A 13,349-nucleotide genomic window follows, 5' to 3' on the forward strand; every position below is an offset into this window, starting at 1 on the left:
ATAATGCCAAAGTATTTTACGAGATAAATTATAATACCAAAAATATTTTCTTTGAATTTATTTTTGTTACATATTCTATATAAAATAAACATCTTTAAACCAATATTAGAATAAAGCAATTTATTGATCCTCTATGAGAAATTGACTGTTTTCTATCAGAAGTTATAATTATCTCAGAAAGTATATTTGATGAAAAATTTTGTTATTTATTGGTTGTTACAAAACATTTTTTAAAATGATATTTTAAATTTACTAACAGTGACTTGAATGTCATGTTGGTATGGTTCTTTAGTATCATTACTCTCACCTTTGTGTGCCAGACTGTGCTTTTTCCTTCCCCAAACATTTTTTTGTCATTGTAAGGATACAACCCAAAACATCATCCATTCATGCATTCATGCATCCATTCTTTCATTCTGTAAACATTATTTAGCACCTGCTTCACAAGGTATTATGCAAGTGGATGTAAAGACAAATGAGACTTAGTTTCTGCCCAAAATCTAGTGGCAGAAATGAGACATAAACAAAGAACTCAAAAACAAGGTAGAAGATGATAAATGTTGTTAAAAAGCTACAAAATGTTGTGGGAGTCACGATATAGAGAAAAACTGCATGTATTGTAGGCGATGTAGGAAGACTTCATGGATTTAGTAGCATATGCCTTAATGGGTAGAATTCTAATCTCATATGTATGGATAGGGGAGATAGGATAGAGCCTTTTTGCAGAATGACGAGTATAGAAGTAAAACAATGTGATATGTGCTTTAGTTTAGGTAGAATCTAAAATCCTCGAAGAGTAATACAAAGAAGTAAACCAGAAACACAATTTGGGGCTAAAACAAACTGGATCAGAAGTGTTGGGTAAAGGATTTGATTAGATAAACATTTATGTGGCAGGAAATTTTTGAGCAAAGGATTCTCATTATCAAGACTGTTTCATAAAGATTAAGAGCAGTGGGCAATATTATGAGAGGAGAAAAGAGGAGAGCAGAAAAAAAGAATAAGAATATTACTACTGAACGAAAGGACAAAATGTTGGGGAGTAATCACCTACATTTACTAGTTGTGAAAATAATAAGTGATTGTAAGAGAATTAGAGGAAAAAATTCTTCAGACAGGAAAGTGAAGAACCAGAGAGTGATTTGTTTTGGAATCAAAGTCAGGAAAGATAGAGAGGACAGGGATCTTCTTGTAAATGTGTAACAGCAAATTTCTGAGATGTAAATGATTCCATGGAAAATTTAAAAATGAATTTTTAAGCCAGTTTGAGCTCACTCCAGCACATCATTGGCCTAACGTCAACAGTGGCAAATGCAAGAGGGAATTTGAGATGTAATATGGAATAAAAAGTGATCAGTCATTTTCTAGAGAAATTTAAATGAAGTAATAGGAATAACATTCACTTTACAAGAAGGTGAGGAAAAGAGTGATGAGGAAAAAAGGATCGGGAATGTATATTTACTGTGATGGAGTTTCATTAAGAAGTTAGGCCAAGCTCTTTTAGTGAAATAATTTTAAACTGGATTCTGGTTCAACATATATCATTAAAAAAATCTTCAGTACATTAGATCAGTCATTTCATACAATGGGCCTTGATAATATATGTAAATAGAATAGAGTTGAGTGTTGGCTAGATTAGGTAACTTCTAAGGTTCTTTTTATCTTTATACTTTCAGAATATGTTTCCAGAATAAAAATTAGAAAAGATAGACTAGAGGCTCAAGGAATAGCAAGAGTGAGAATATCTGCCCCCCGCCCCAAGAATTTGAAAGACATGAAGAACTTAGTGACAGGAGAAAGATTAGTGAAACAAAATGGAAGAATTAATTCATTTGTCATTGTCTAGGAAATAAAAAAAGAATGTAATATCCAAGACAGGCAAAAAACTTAGGGTAGAAGAGTCATCTCTTTCTTTGAAAGAGAAAGAATAAAAGAACCAATGATATCTTGAGAGTGAGAGAATGAAAAATGAAGGAAAGTATGTTAGATGATCTTGATTGTTTCAGCAATATATTTACAGAAGTTATGGACTGAGAGTGGAAAGTGAGTGGTGTTAAGTCAATGAAAGACTTTTACTTTTCTTCAGTCATGATAGTAATGTGAGATTTAATACAGTTTCTGAGGGGCAACAATTTAAGTCCTTTTTCTCTTTCCTGGACTTATTGTGAATGGATTGCTTCAGTAGATTGAAATGTAATGATTGACTGATGCTTACTCTGTTACAGGAGGTGTGGGTACAGCAAAGCAAAACAAGACCCAGAAGAGGAAAAAATGCATTTTCATAATGGGCACAGTAAGCATATTGTACAAATTTCAACATAATTCTCTCTGACTTAAGTTTACATTTCTGGGTAGATATAGTAAAATAATTAATCAGAGAAAAGGTTTTATTTTTTTTTAAAGAAAGATTTTATATTTTGAATTTTACAGTTTTCCCCCCTAATCTTGCTTCCCTCCCCCCCACCCCCTACAGAAGGCAGTCTGTTAGTTTTTACATTGTTCCCATGGTATACATTGATCTAAGTTGAATGTGATAAGCGAGAGAAAATATATCTTTAAGGAAGAAACATAAAGTATAAGAGATAGCAAAATTACATAATAAAATAACTTCTTTTTAATTAAAGGTAATAGTCTTTGGTCTTTGCTCAAACTCCACAATTATTTCTCTGGATACAGATTATATTCTCCATTGTAGATACCCCAAAATTGTGCCTGATTGTTGCACTGATGGAATGAGCAAATCCATTAAGGTTGACCATCACCCCCTTGTTGGTGCTAGGGTGTACAGTGTTCTTATGATTCTGCTCATCTCACTCAGCATCAGTTCTTGCAAATCCTTCCAGGCTTTCCTGAATTCCCATCCCTTCTGGTTTCTAATAGAACAATAATGTTACATGATATACATATAGCACAGTTTGTTAAGCCATTTCCCCAATTGAAGGACATTCACTTAATTTCCAATTCTTTGCCACCACAAACAGGGCTGCTACGAATATTTTTCTACAGGTGATGTTTTTACCCTTTTTTATAATCTCTTCAGTGTATAGACCCAGTAGTGGTATTGCTGGAACAAAGAATATGCACAATTTTTGTTGGCCTTTGAGCATAATTCTAAATTCTAAAGGTTGGATGAGTTCACAGCTCCACCATAAAAACGTATTAGTTGTCCTAGATATCCTATATTCCTTCCCACATTGATCATTGTCCTTTCTGGTCATATTGGCCAGTCTGAGAGGTGTGAGGTGGTAAGCTTTTCTTTTTTTTAAAAAAACAATATCAAATCTTCTATGCCAAACAGAAGATTTATAAGGTGACAAGTCATGGGTAGAGTTTGAGTATCTCTTTGTTACAACTTTTGAACACTGTAGAAATTTTTTTAAAAATCCTCTTACACAGTATGAAAATACCATATTTCAAAATAAATCTCTAAGTCAGTTATAATTTATATAAAATCAGTGGAGAAAAAAATCTATCCTATTAATTTTGGAAATTGAATGTAAATGAGATAAAACCCCACAACTTTCAATATTCCCTCATTAAGCCTTTTCCACTTTCTAATCTTCTTTAACTGTTCTCTTGAATTAGTTAAGGACCTTCTGGAACAGGTCATATAGACCATTGAGTCTCAAATGACAGAGTAGATTTTAAGAGATTGTAGAAATTTAAAGCATTTTAATTTAACAAAGAAATGTAAAATAACTATGTGCTCTCTGGTTCATTAAAACTATGCCAGTGTTACTTCACAAAATGTGATGTGACTAGAATTTTTAAAGTGATCTGAACCATACCATGGCAAGTATATGTCAAGCACATCATGTGCTGCTTCTGATTCTACTGAATGTCCCCCTGCACGAACGGCATGGAAGATTCAATTTCAGTTTTTATTGTGTATGTCCGAATTTGATAATACATGACTATGTTTGTAAATGACTTAATAAAATTTCACTTCTATTTTTTTTCAAACAACTGACTAAAATTACCTTCCCCAACCCACTTCCCTCTGAAAAATGAATGTGGTATGTTTGTATACATGTATGTGTGTGTATATATATTATATATATATATATATATATATATATATATATATATAGAGAGAGAGAGAGAGAGAGAGAGAGAGAGAGAGAGAGAGATACAGACAGAAATGGTAGCAGAGAGGGAGAGAGAGAAACATTGTATATTGTGTGTAAAGTTTGACATAGAGTCAGAAAAACGGGTCTAACTTCTAACAAGTTCTAGTAAAGTGATCTTTTCAAGCCCTTTAAATTCTTAGAATTTCCCATTCTTAGAAAGAAAGAAAAGAATGAAAGGAGAGAAAGAGAAAGAGCAAGGGAGGAAGGAAGGAAGGAAGGAGGAAAAAAGAAGGAAGTGGAAAAGGAAGAAAGGAAGGGAAAGGAAGAAAAGAAGGTAAAAAAGAAAAGAAGGAAGGCGGGAAGAGAAGAAAAAGAAGATGGTGGTGGTGATGATCTTGAAGATGAAGAAGGAAAAAGGAAGAAGGAAGGAAATTATATAATTATAAATGTATATTCATACATGTACCTATGTTCATGCCTACACACTCTAATAATGTATTTTAAAATATATGATAATAACAAAATATAAGGTGACCCATGGCACTACTTTTGTCAAATTTCTTAGTTACTTGAGACCTAAGTATAGTAATATATTAATAAATTAAATTTAATTAATTAATAATTAATCAGTTAAACATAGTAATATATTAATGAAATGTGTAATCTTGCTATCACTATCATTTCTATTTTAATGATAATTTATTTTTACAGTAAAACTGCCAGGAGTTAGAACTTATATTGATCCACATACCTATGAGGACCCAAATCAAGCTGTCCATGAATTTGCCAAGGAAATAGAAGCTTCATGCATTACCATTGAAAGAGTTATTGGTGCAGGTATGATGGTGTGCTTAAGTATAAAATCTTGATTTATATTTATAAATTAATGTGTAAATGTATTTATCAGTGCATTAAAACCCAGAAGTTGATATAACTCTTAAGAAATTTATTTAAATAAGAAAGTAATACATCAAATTTTCAAAGTTCCTTTTTTAAAATTTTCCAATAATACAACTCATGTAAATGAACATGTATCCATCTCTTCAGTTAAACAATGAACAGCAAACTACATGAATCAGTTTTCATCATAACATGAACATAACATGAATTTGTATATATTAGGCATTTAATGTTAACTTGTGATTATCTAGTTTGTCGACAACTTTTATTATTGTTGCTGTTCATTTTTGTCAATCCTTTTCCCTCATTTGACAAACTGAATCATTTCAATACTCTCTTTCACCACTGATTGAATAAAGGAAGAAGAGGCAGGTCAAGGAAATTCTAGTAGTCTAAAATAATTTTCTGTTAATGGTTCTGATCTATGGTAGCTGGATCATAATAATGGAAAAAAAAGTCATGACTTTTATATTTTGTTTTTTTTTTGTTGAATTTCTTTATATGGATATGTCTTGTGGCTCAAGGATTAAAAATCTATATTTAGTAAGTGAACTTGAATAACACATTATATTAAAAATATTTGCCTTTGTGGGTATCTGTACAAAGATTACTATTTAAATATTTTAAAGACCCATAAATTGGGTAACCCAGTCTACTGGTAGAAAATCTATTCCATTTACTCAAGCAAAGTTGAAACACACATGACTGGGCCAGTATTTAGAAAATGTACAAGTAAGTATAGGTTTTAGCTTCACTGAAAGGACTTAAAAAAATTGCACTCAGTCAGTTCCAGGGAATGATGAAACTTTAGAAGAGACTTTTAGCAATAATGGGATTATAGTTTCATAGATATAGAATTGGAACTCTGAAACTACTAGGTAAAAATAAAATCTAATTTTTAACTGTCCGTCAACTGGCCCTAATTTGAACCACTTGACTTAAAATGAATATTTCCCTCATTTCTTTCATCTTCTTTCCCAGGTGAATTTGGGGAAGTCTGCAGTGGACGTCTAAAATTACCAGGAAAAAGAGAATTTCCTGTGGCTATCAAAACTCTTAAAGTGGGTTATACTGAGAAACAACGGAGAGATTTCCTTGGAGAAGCAAGTATCATGGGACAGTTTGATCATCCTAACATCATCCATTTGGAAGGTGTTGTGACAAAAAGTATGTACCAACTTCTACATCATTGTGTTCTTTGAATACTGAACTCTGATTTTTTTTCACTTTATCTTATAGGTTGTGGCTTTTAGTAGAGAAGGAAAACAGGCCCAGATGACATTAATATTTCTAATGCTGTTACTTCGAAATGATATGTTCCTATTTTAAAAGATTCCTGGGCAATTTGAGCTTATCTCTATATAAGCTGTGCTTTTAAGTAAAGGTGAACTTTTAAAGGCTATTGCAAGAACCAGAAAATTCAATAATAATCTCACCTCACAGAAATATTAATCAGCTAATGAAAAAAAGCAGCAGTGGTGTTAACATTATCTTTGTCCTAGTCCCACATCCCTTTTTCCTAATGAAACACAATCCTCAAAGGCTAGAGACATGGTGCTAATATGAATGCCATATCCACAGGTGCCATGCCACCTTTAAGCAGCTCTTTATAGTCAGCTGCATTTCTTTCTTTCAGTTTCTCTACTGAGGTATTTTAATAGCTCCCTGGAAAGCAGCAGCCTCAAAAAACTGAAAATGTCCTAGGGACAAAAGTCCCTTAGGCTTCATTATTTCCCTTAAATCAGTAGCAACCTGTTCAATTTTGTCTCAAATTTTTTTGTAGTCTTGAGAACAGAAATGATATCCAGTGCTTCCCATGTATTTTGAAACTTCTGAGATTGGTAGATTCCACATGTGTACTTATTTGCTGTCCTGAACAATTTTTGAGGTGCTTTAATAGCAGATGTAACAATCTGACTATGATGACCTCCTTAAGCCTGCAGATTCCAGGGGTGACTTTAATATTAATTAACCAAAGAAGAAATAGGCAAACTACATGGCAAAATAGATAAGAGTACTGATCCTAGAATCAGGAAGATCTTATTTCAAATTCTGCTTCACATACTTAGAAGTTTTGTCACCCTTGATAAATTATTCTGTCTACTGCAGTGCCTTACACAAAATGGGGATAATATTAACACTACCTATCTTCAAGGGTCATTGTTAGAATCAAATGAAATATTATTCATAAAGTGCTTTCCAAAGTATCTATCATCAAATGTTCTTTTATATCAGGTTGTAGTATACTTAAGCAATCAGTCTAATCTTTCTCTAGAGCACAAACATAGAAGATTCTAGATTTCTGTATATTTTGTCAAAGTCTAGAAAAGGTCACGTATATTTTTTATTATTGACTAAGTTTTTACTATTATTTTTCTTAATCTTGTTTTGAATGGTGGGAGGCAAAGGAAGAAGGTGTAAACAAAAAAAGACCATGATAATATTTTCTTTAAATGTGCAAAACAGAAGGAACCATAGACAATCAGGACATTTTGGAAAATGACATCAAAAATTCATTATATACATTTTAAAAACTCAAATGGCATAAAATAGAGATTTACACTTTCTTATAAAACCTTTTTCTTCCTGTATTCTGTTGTATGTATAGAACTGTTCTTTTTAGAGTATGTTTAAATTTTTTAAAGTAAAATAAAAAGGCTAGGTCCTGGATTCCTTAATCTGAGCAATTTCTTCACTCAGACTAGTATTCTATATTTTATACAAACAATCAACACTTTTGTCATATTATTTATTGGCCATAGTTATATTGCAAAGAAAACTATTAAGGACTTCTCACAATCATCTTCCTAAAATGTCCTCTTGCAATTATTTCTTAAAATATTTCAAATGACCTAAAAGAGAATTTTGCTTAACAAGTGTTATTCATTTCAATTTACCAAATATTTATTGTGTATCTATGCAAGTTAATTCAAGTGATCATAGCATAACAATAATGAGGCCAAGGCTCTTGCTTTTCCCCAACTCTCACCACTACATAAATTCTGGAATAAAAAGAGTTGAACAAAAGGAATAAGTAATTTAAGTATTAATTTCCTTATGTTTTAGGCATTGACACAGTGGATAGAATACTGGCCTTGGATTCAGGATGGGAGTTTGAAACCCACCTCAAACACTTTCCACTTACTAGCTGTGTGACTTTGGGAAAGTTACTTAACCCTGATTGCCCCACATCAGGGTCATCTCCAATCATCCTGATTCATATTTGGGCACAGGACCCAGATGACTCTGGCAGAGAAAGTGGAGTATCTAAACTGTATTAAACTGTAGCATCCAGGGCTCATTCAAATGCTTTCTTCCTCTTATTAAAGACGTAGATTAGAGTAGTGGAATTATATGACACTAGAGTCAGTTATATAGCCACTCCACTATTTAATTCAGTTTAAGTTCCTCAGATTCCTGTATATGGGATACATGAGGGAGCTAACAGTTCCTACATAAAGAGGGTTGAATAGCTAACACCACAATGGTAAATTATACCTAAAATAAATCTGTATTAAAGCTGGCTCAGTATTTCTATCTCTGCTCCCAAGGAACAACATAATTAATGTTGACTAACACTATCATAATAATATAATTTTGTTTTCTTAGAGAGTATTTTCTCTTAAAGAATAATTAGGGAAGAGAAACATTGGATGGATATAACATGGTAATAAAACAGTACTTAATTAAAATTAAGTTTTTCCATCATATCTTCTATTCATTATGCCCTTTTAATTCATCAAGACAAATATGACTAACTTGATCAAAATATTGCTTGTAGGAGACTTGCTAAGGCATTATACCCCAAGATCACTCAAAGGCAAACTAGTTTCTCAAGGAAGGAAGTCTACCAATAAGAGACTCGGGAAATGCAAAAAGGACTATAAAAATAGAAAGGAAAGAAGAATTAGAGAATGAAATCTTAGGAATTCAAGGGATATAAAACCAATAAATGATTGGTTATTGAATTAATGATTCATCAGCATTTCCTGTCGCTAGGAAGTCTACTCTTTTCCTGATGAATTCTTGCTCAAAATTGATTCCCAGAGTATTCTCTGAATTCCCAGCTAGAAACATTAGACCTTTTATATCCTTCATGGCATTGTGAATCATGTATAAGTATATTTTGCAGTTTTCTATTTATGTAATATATCCTGCCTCCTCCAAGCAACCCCTACATATTATAAGCTCCATGAAGTCAGATTCTGGGTCTTATTTAAGCCTTGAATTCAAACCTAAGAATGTAGGAGTCTGTTTTTTTTATTATACCGAAATAAAATGTCTGTATTCTCTATATCCATTAATTTAATCATTTTGAAATATGCAAATTATAGTCCAGAGTATAAAATTTGAATGTTATAGAAGATAATAATGATTTTTTCTTAAAATATTTGCACTTAAATTTTTTGACTCCAATTACCTTGTTCTGAGGATGACCCCTCAAAGACAATATTAACAGGAAAACTGAAACAATGGCTTTTAAGTAACTCTTTGTCTTTATTTCTTGTTCTGTGTGAATTGAAACCATATTTTTCCTTCACAAAGGTAAGCTATTAATGCACAACTTAGGAAGTCAGCAACTTGTTTTTAATTTACCATGTTGAAACTCACTTTATTTGTGTCCTTAATTTCATGCTCTCTGATCTGATGCTAATTTATTCAGCAATTATTCTCAACCTGCAGCACACAGATAATGAGGCATAAGTGCAACTAAATCTTGTGATTTCTCTGATTGAAGTTGGGGTGGGGAGACTGGAGGAGCACTCCCACAGATAGGGTTGTAATAATGCTTCATCCTTTCTGTATCATTGCTTCAAGTGCTAGAAGCAAGGGACCTCACTCAGAAATCTTTTTTCTGCTCCACTGCTAAATGTGACACATCTTAAAGGGAGATTCTGTCTGTCAGAGTTTGCTTACAAATGACCAAAAACCACAGCTCCTGCTTCAGATAACTCATTTTCAATGCAGGTCACTTTCATGAAATGCTCAACAGTGTCATCTTCTACTATTCAAAGAGATTCATAAAATAGTAAAAAGAAAAATAAATTTGTGAGTCAACCCTCTCTTCGATCACATTATTGCTTTCCTGAGTTTCTTTTGAGCTGCTCTACCTTGTTTTCACTTGTGAAAATTAGTTAAGGGGCTGCTCTTCTTAGATGTTTAATGTTAATAAATCCAGAGTCAATACTTGTAAGTCATAGAATTGCCAAATGCTGAATTCCATCTTTAAAGCCTGAAATGAGGTAAATATTTCATAATCAAAACAAAAACAAAAAAACAAAAATGGGAAACAAGAGCCTTAGGTCACATTTTCCTGATCTAAAATCAGGTCAGGATTGGAGTTGCTCTAAATTTAAACTCATGAGGAGACTGGAAATAATATGCAAAATACTATTTACAGTTTAATTGAGAAATGACTCCTTCCATTCTAGGGAAGGGTACATTCAGAAGCAATAGATTTCTTATTCAATCCAATTGTAACTTATAAATTTATTATGTTATTTATGTTTGTCAATATGTCAACATGTCAGTATGTTTTTACTGATATCCCAGAATATTTTAAAGTTATTTGTTTTTATACATCATTGTTATTGAAGGCAAGATATTAAAATTCTTATGTATTTTATTTTAAAGAAAAAAACTACATCTTCTCTAAGAATGTTGTTATATGAGAATTGATTCTTAGATGATGAAAATGCTTTGTACTTAGTAGATCATAGAGGTAGATAGAGTAGATATAAAGTTAGAGGTTTTTTAGAGACATAGAGTCCAATATTTCATTTTACAGATAACAAAAATTGAAGTCTTGAGAGGTAAAGTGACTTGCTCAGATAGGCATAGTTAGTTGATGTCTGACATTGGATTTGAACACATATTTTCCTCTTTTAAATGATGTCAGGCTGTCTTTTTATATATGCACTAGAAGTTTATGAAATAGATTGGAATGGAATAGAATACTATTAACTATGCTAATCTCAAACCAAAATCCTTAAGAAAAACACATTAGCAAATTCATGAATCATGTAAATACTGCAAATAAGTAATCAACTGATTATTTGTTACATTCAAGTTTTACTGTGATTGATTATGGGTCATTAGTGACTATCAATAAATGAAACTGTAGTTGAATTTTACAGTGATGTTTGAAAACAAAGAAAATGGTTATTCTTTGGAAAAAAGCATTGAATTTATGATTAAAATACATAGGACCCACCCTCTCAGCTAAGGACCTTGCTTCATATTTTATTGAAAAAAAAAAGAGGTCATTCTTGAAGAGCTCCCTCTCCTCTTCTCATATATATCCACTATGATCTAGACATATTCTCCTGCTATCTTTCTTCACCTATGAAGAGCTGACCTTTTTTTCATTCCAAAGTAACAACTTCTAGTTGTACCCTTTTACCTATCTCTTCCAGAAGATTCCTCCCTTGCTCATCTCTACCTTAATCTTCAATGTCATCTCTCATCTCATATCATCTATCCACTACCTCCTTAGTAACATTTTAATCTCTCTCCCAACCTTATAAGAGAAAGGAAAAAAAAAAAAAACTCATGTGAGCCTACCATTCCTGATGACTCTTGACATATATAATATGTAAATATTTTATGTATTTGTAAATATATGTATGTGTAACTCCTCCCCTTCCAGGCTAAACAATTTGCAATTCAACTTCTGATCTCATCATTCAAAGGAAGCTACTTTCTCCAAAGTGGAGAAAAATTCTCTTTTACTTTCCAAACATAATGACCTTTACTGGATCCTTATCTTGATTTTTTCTTCTGGATATTTTCTCCACTTTAGGCTTTTTTCCCCACCAAGAATGTGAAATACTCCTTCCCATATTCTTCCTGGATATGCCCATTAACCACGAAGAACTCTTGTGCTTTATATATCTTAGGGTCTGTCTTAAACCTCTTCCATTCTCCTTCTATAGCATTTTATTTGGTTATTTTATCAGTTCCTATGAGTCACATCATTTTTATACAGATGTTTCTCTTATCAATAAACCCAGTCCTAGTTTCTCTAGAGCTCTCATTTCATATCAGCTGCCTTTTGGATATTTATAACTAAATGTCCTCTAGCTACATCAAAGTCAGTGTTAAAATATAGAACTCATTAGTTACTTCTCCCCTAAAAACTGATCCTCTTTTTTATTTTCTTGATAATGTCAAGAATATCACCTTTCTCCCAATCACATAAACTCACCATCTACTTAACATTACCTGTCAAATCTTTTTGTTTCTACCTTCTCAACATTGCTTGGATGTTGCCTTATCTCCAGTTTAACAGAAACTATGAGAGCAATGATAAACTCATTGCCAAATGATTCATTAACTTCCTTGTTGATCATACTTCATGCCTCTTCCCATTCCAATCCCTTCCATAATCAGCTACCAAAGTGATTTTAGTAAAGTTCCAATAAAGTATCCTTACTTGCTATACTCCAGTATAATAAATATGCCAGAGCTGGTCAGATGAGATTTGGTATCTCAGGTTTGATATTAAAAAATGAAATACGAATAAGCCATCTACCAATTATCAAAATATTCATATACATAAGTGGGAGAAGACATTCAATCATGGAGATATTATTGATTCAATTGAGGTTAGTTTTCCTGCCTCTATATTACTGATATTGGACCATCAGTCAATTCTGAGGGTCCAACTGATGTATCTTTGTGGCTTTTTGCAATCAGTCAGCTGGGAAGCCCTGGTAATAGTTCACAACTTTGTTGAGTGATTCAATCAAATGTTAAGAACAGTTTGATTACCTTTTAAGTAATCAAATAAGATCAACTAGAATCAAATTTTGAAACACTATATGAATAACAAATATTTCTGTATTAATTTCTTTTAAATGACTAGGGATTTCAGAGGAGATCCTAATTGTATCTTTGGACTGTAGTTACAAATTAGGTCAATTTTATATGCAAACAAAGGGATCTAAACATTTTCTCTGTCTATAGGGAACTTCTACCTTTGAAATTTGTTTCAGGATGTCGTCAAAACCCTAGCAAACTTTTTTGGCTATTTTTCTCTTTTTTAATGCCTTTTATTATATATATATATATATATATATATATATATATATATATATATATATATATATATATATTTATATATACATACATATATATGTATATATATTTATCATTAATAATTTCAATAAATTATAAATTCTTTGAGGACAGGCATTGATTTTATTTTATGCTTTGTCTTTGTCTTTGTATTCTGAAATTTCCTCTTTATTTGAAATATGTAATATAAAATTCAAGCATATTAAATTTGGCCTTTGTTGTATTAGAGTGCATAAATGGAAATTATATGAAATAAGAATATAAACATGAGAAATACTGTGAAAAGTTTTAATTGACAGT

General features: G+C 32.0%; 1 protein-coding gene across 2 annotated transcripts in view; it reads left to right on the forward strand.

The window, feature by feature from the left end:
- EPHA5 (EPH receptor A5) overlaps window positions 1-13,349 on the forward strand; it is a 567,705-nt gene that overhangs the window by 522,082 nt on the left and 32,274 nt on the right. For both annotated transcript variants that reach the window (XM_074229341.1, XM_074229342.1), the window contains 3 exons: window positions 2,226-2,293; window positions 4,782-4,907; window positions 5,952-6,137. In XM_074229341.1, coding sequence (XP_074085442.1) covers window positions 2,226-2,293; window positions 4,782-4,907; window positions 5,952-6,137 — 380 coding nt within the window. The remainder of the gene's footprint in view (window positions 1-2,225; window positions 2,294-4,781; window positions 4,908-5,951; window positions 6,138-13,349) is intronic.

The sequence above is a fragment of the Macrotis lagotis genome, chromosome 3, assembly GCF_037893015.1.
Source record: "Macrotis lagotis isolate mMagLag1 chromosome 3, bilby.v1.9.chrom.fasta, whole genome shotgun sequence".
Taxonomy (NCBI): Eukaryota; Metazoa; Chordata; class Mammalia; order Peramelemorphia; family Peramelidae; genus Macrotis; species Macrotis lagotis.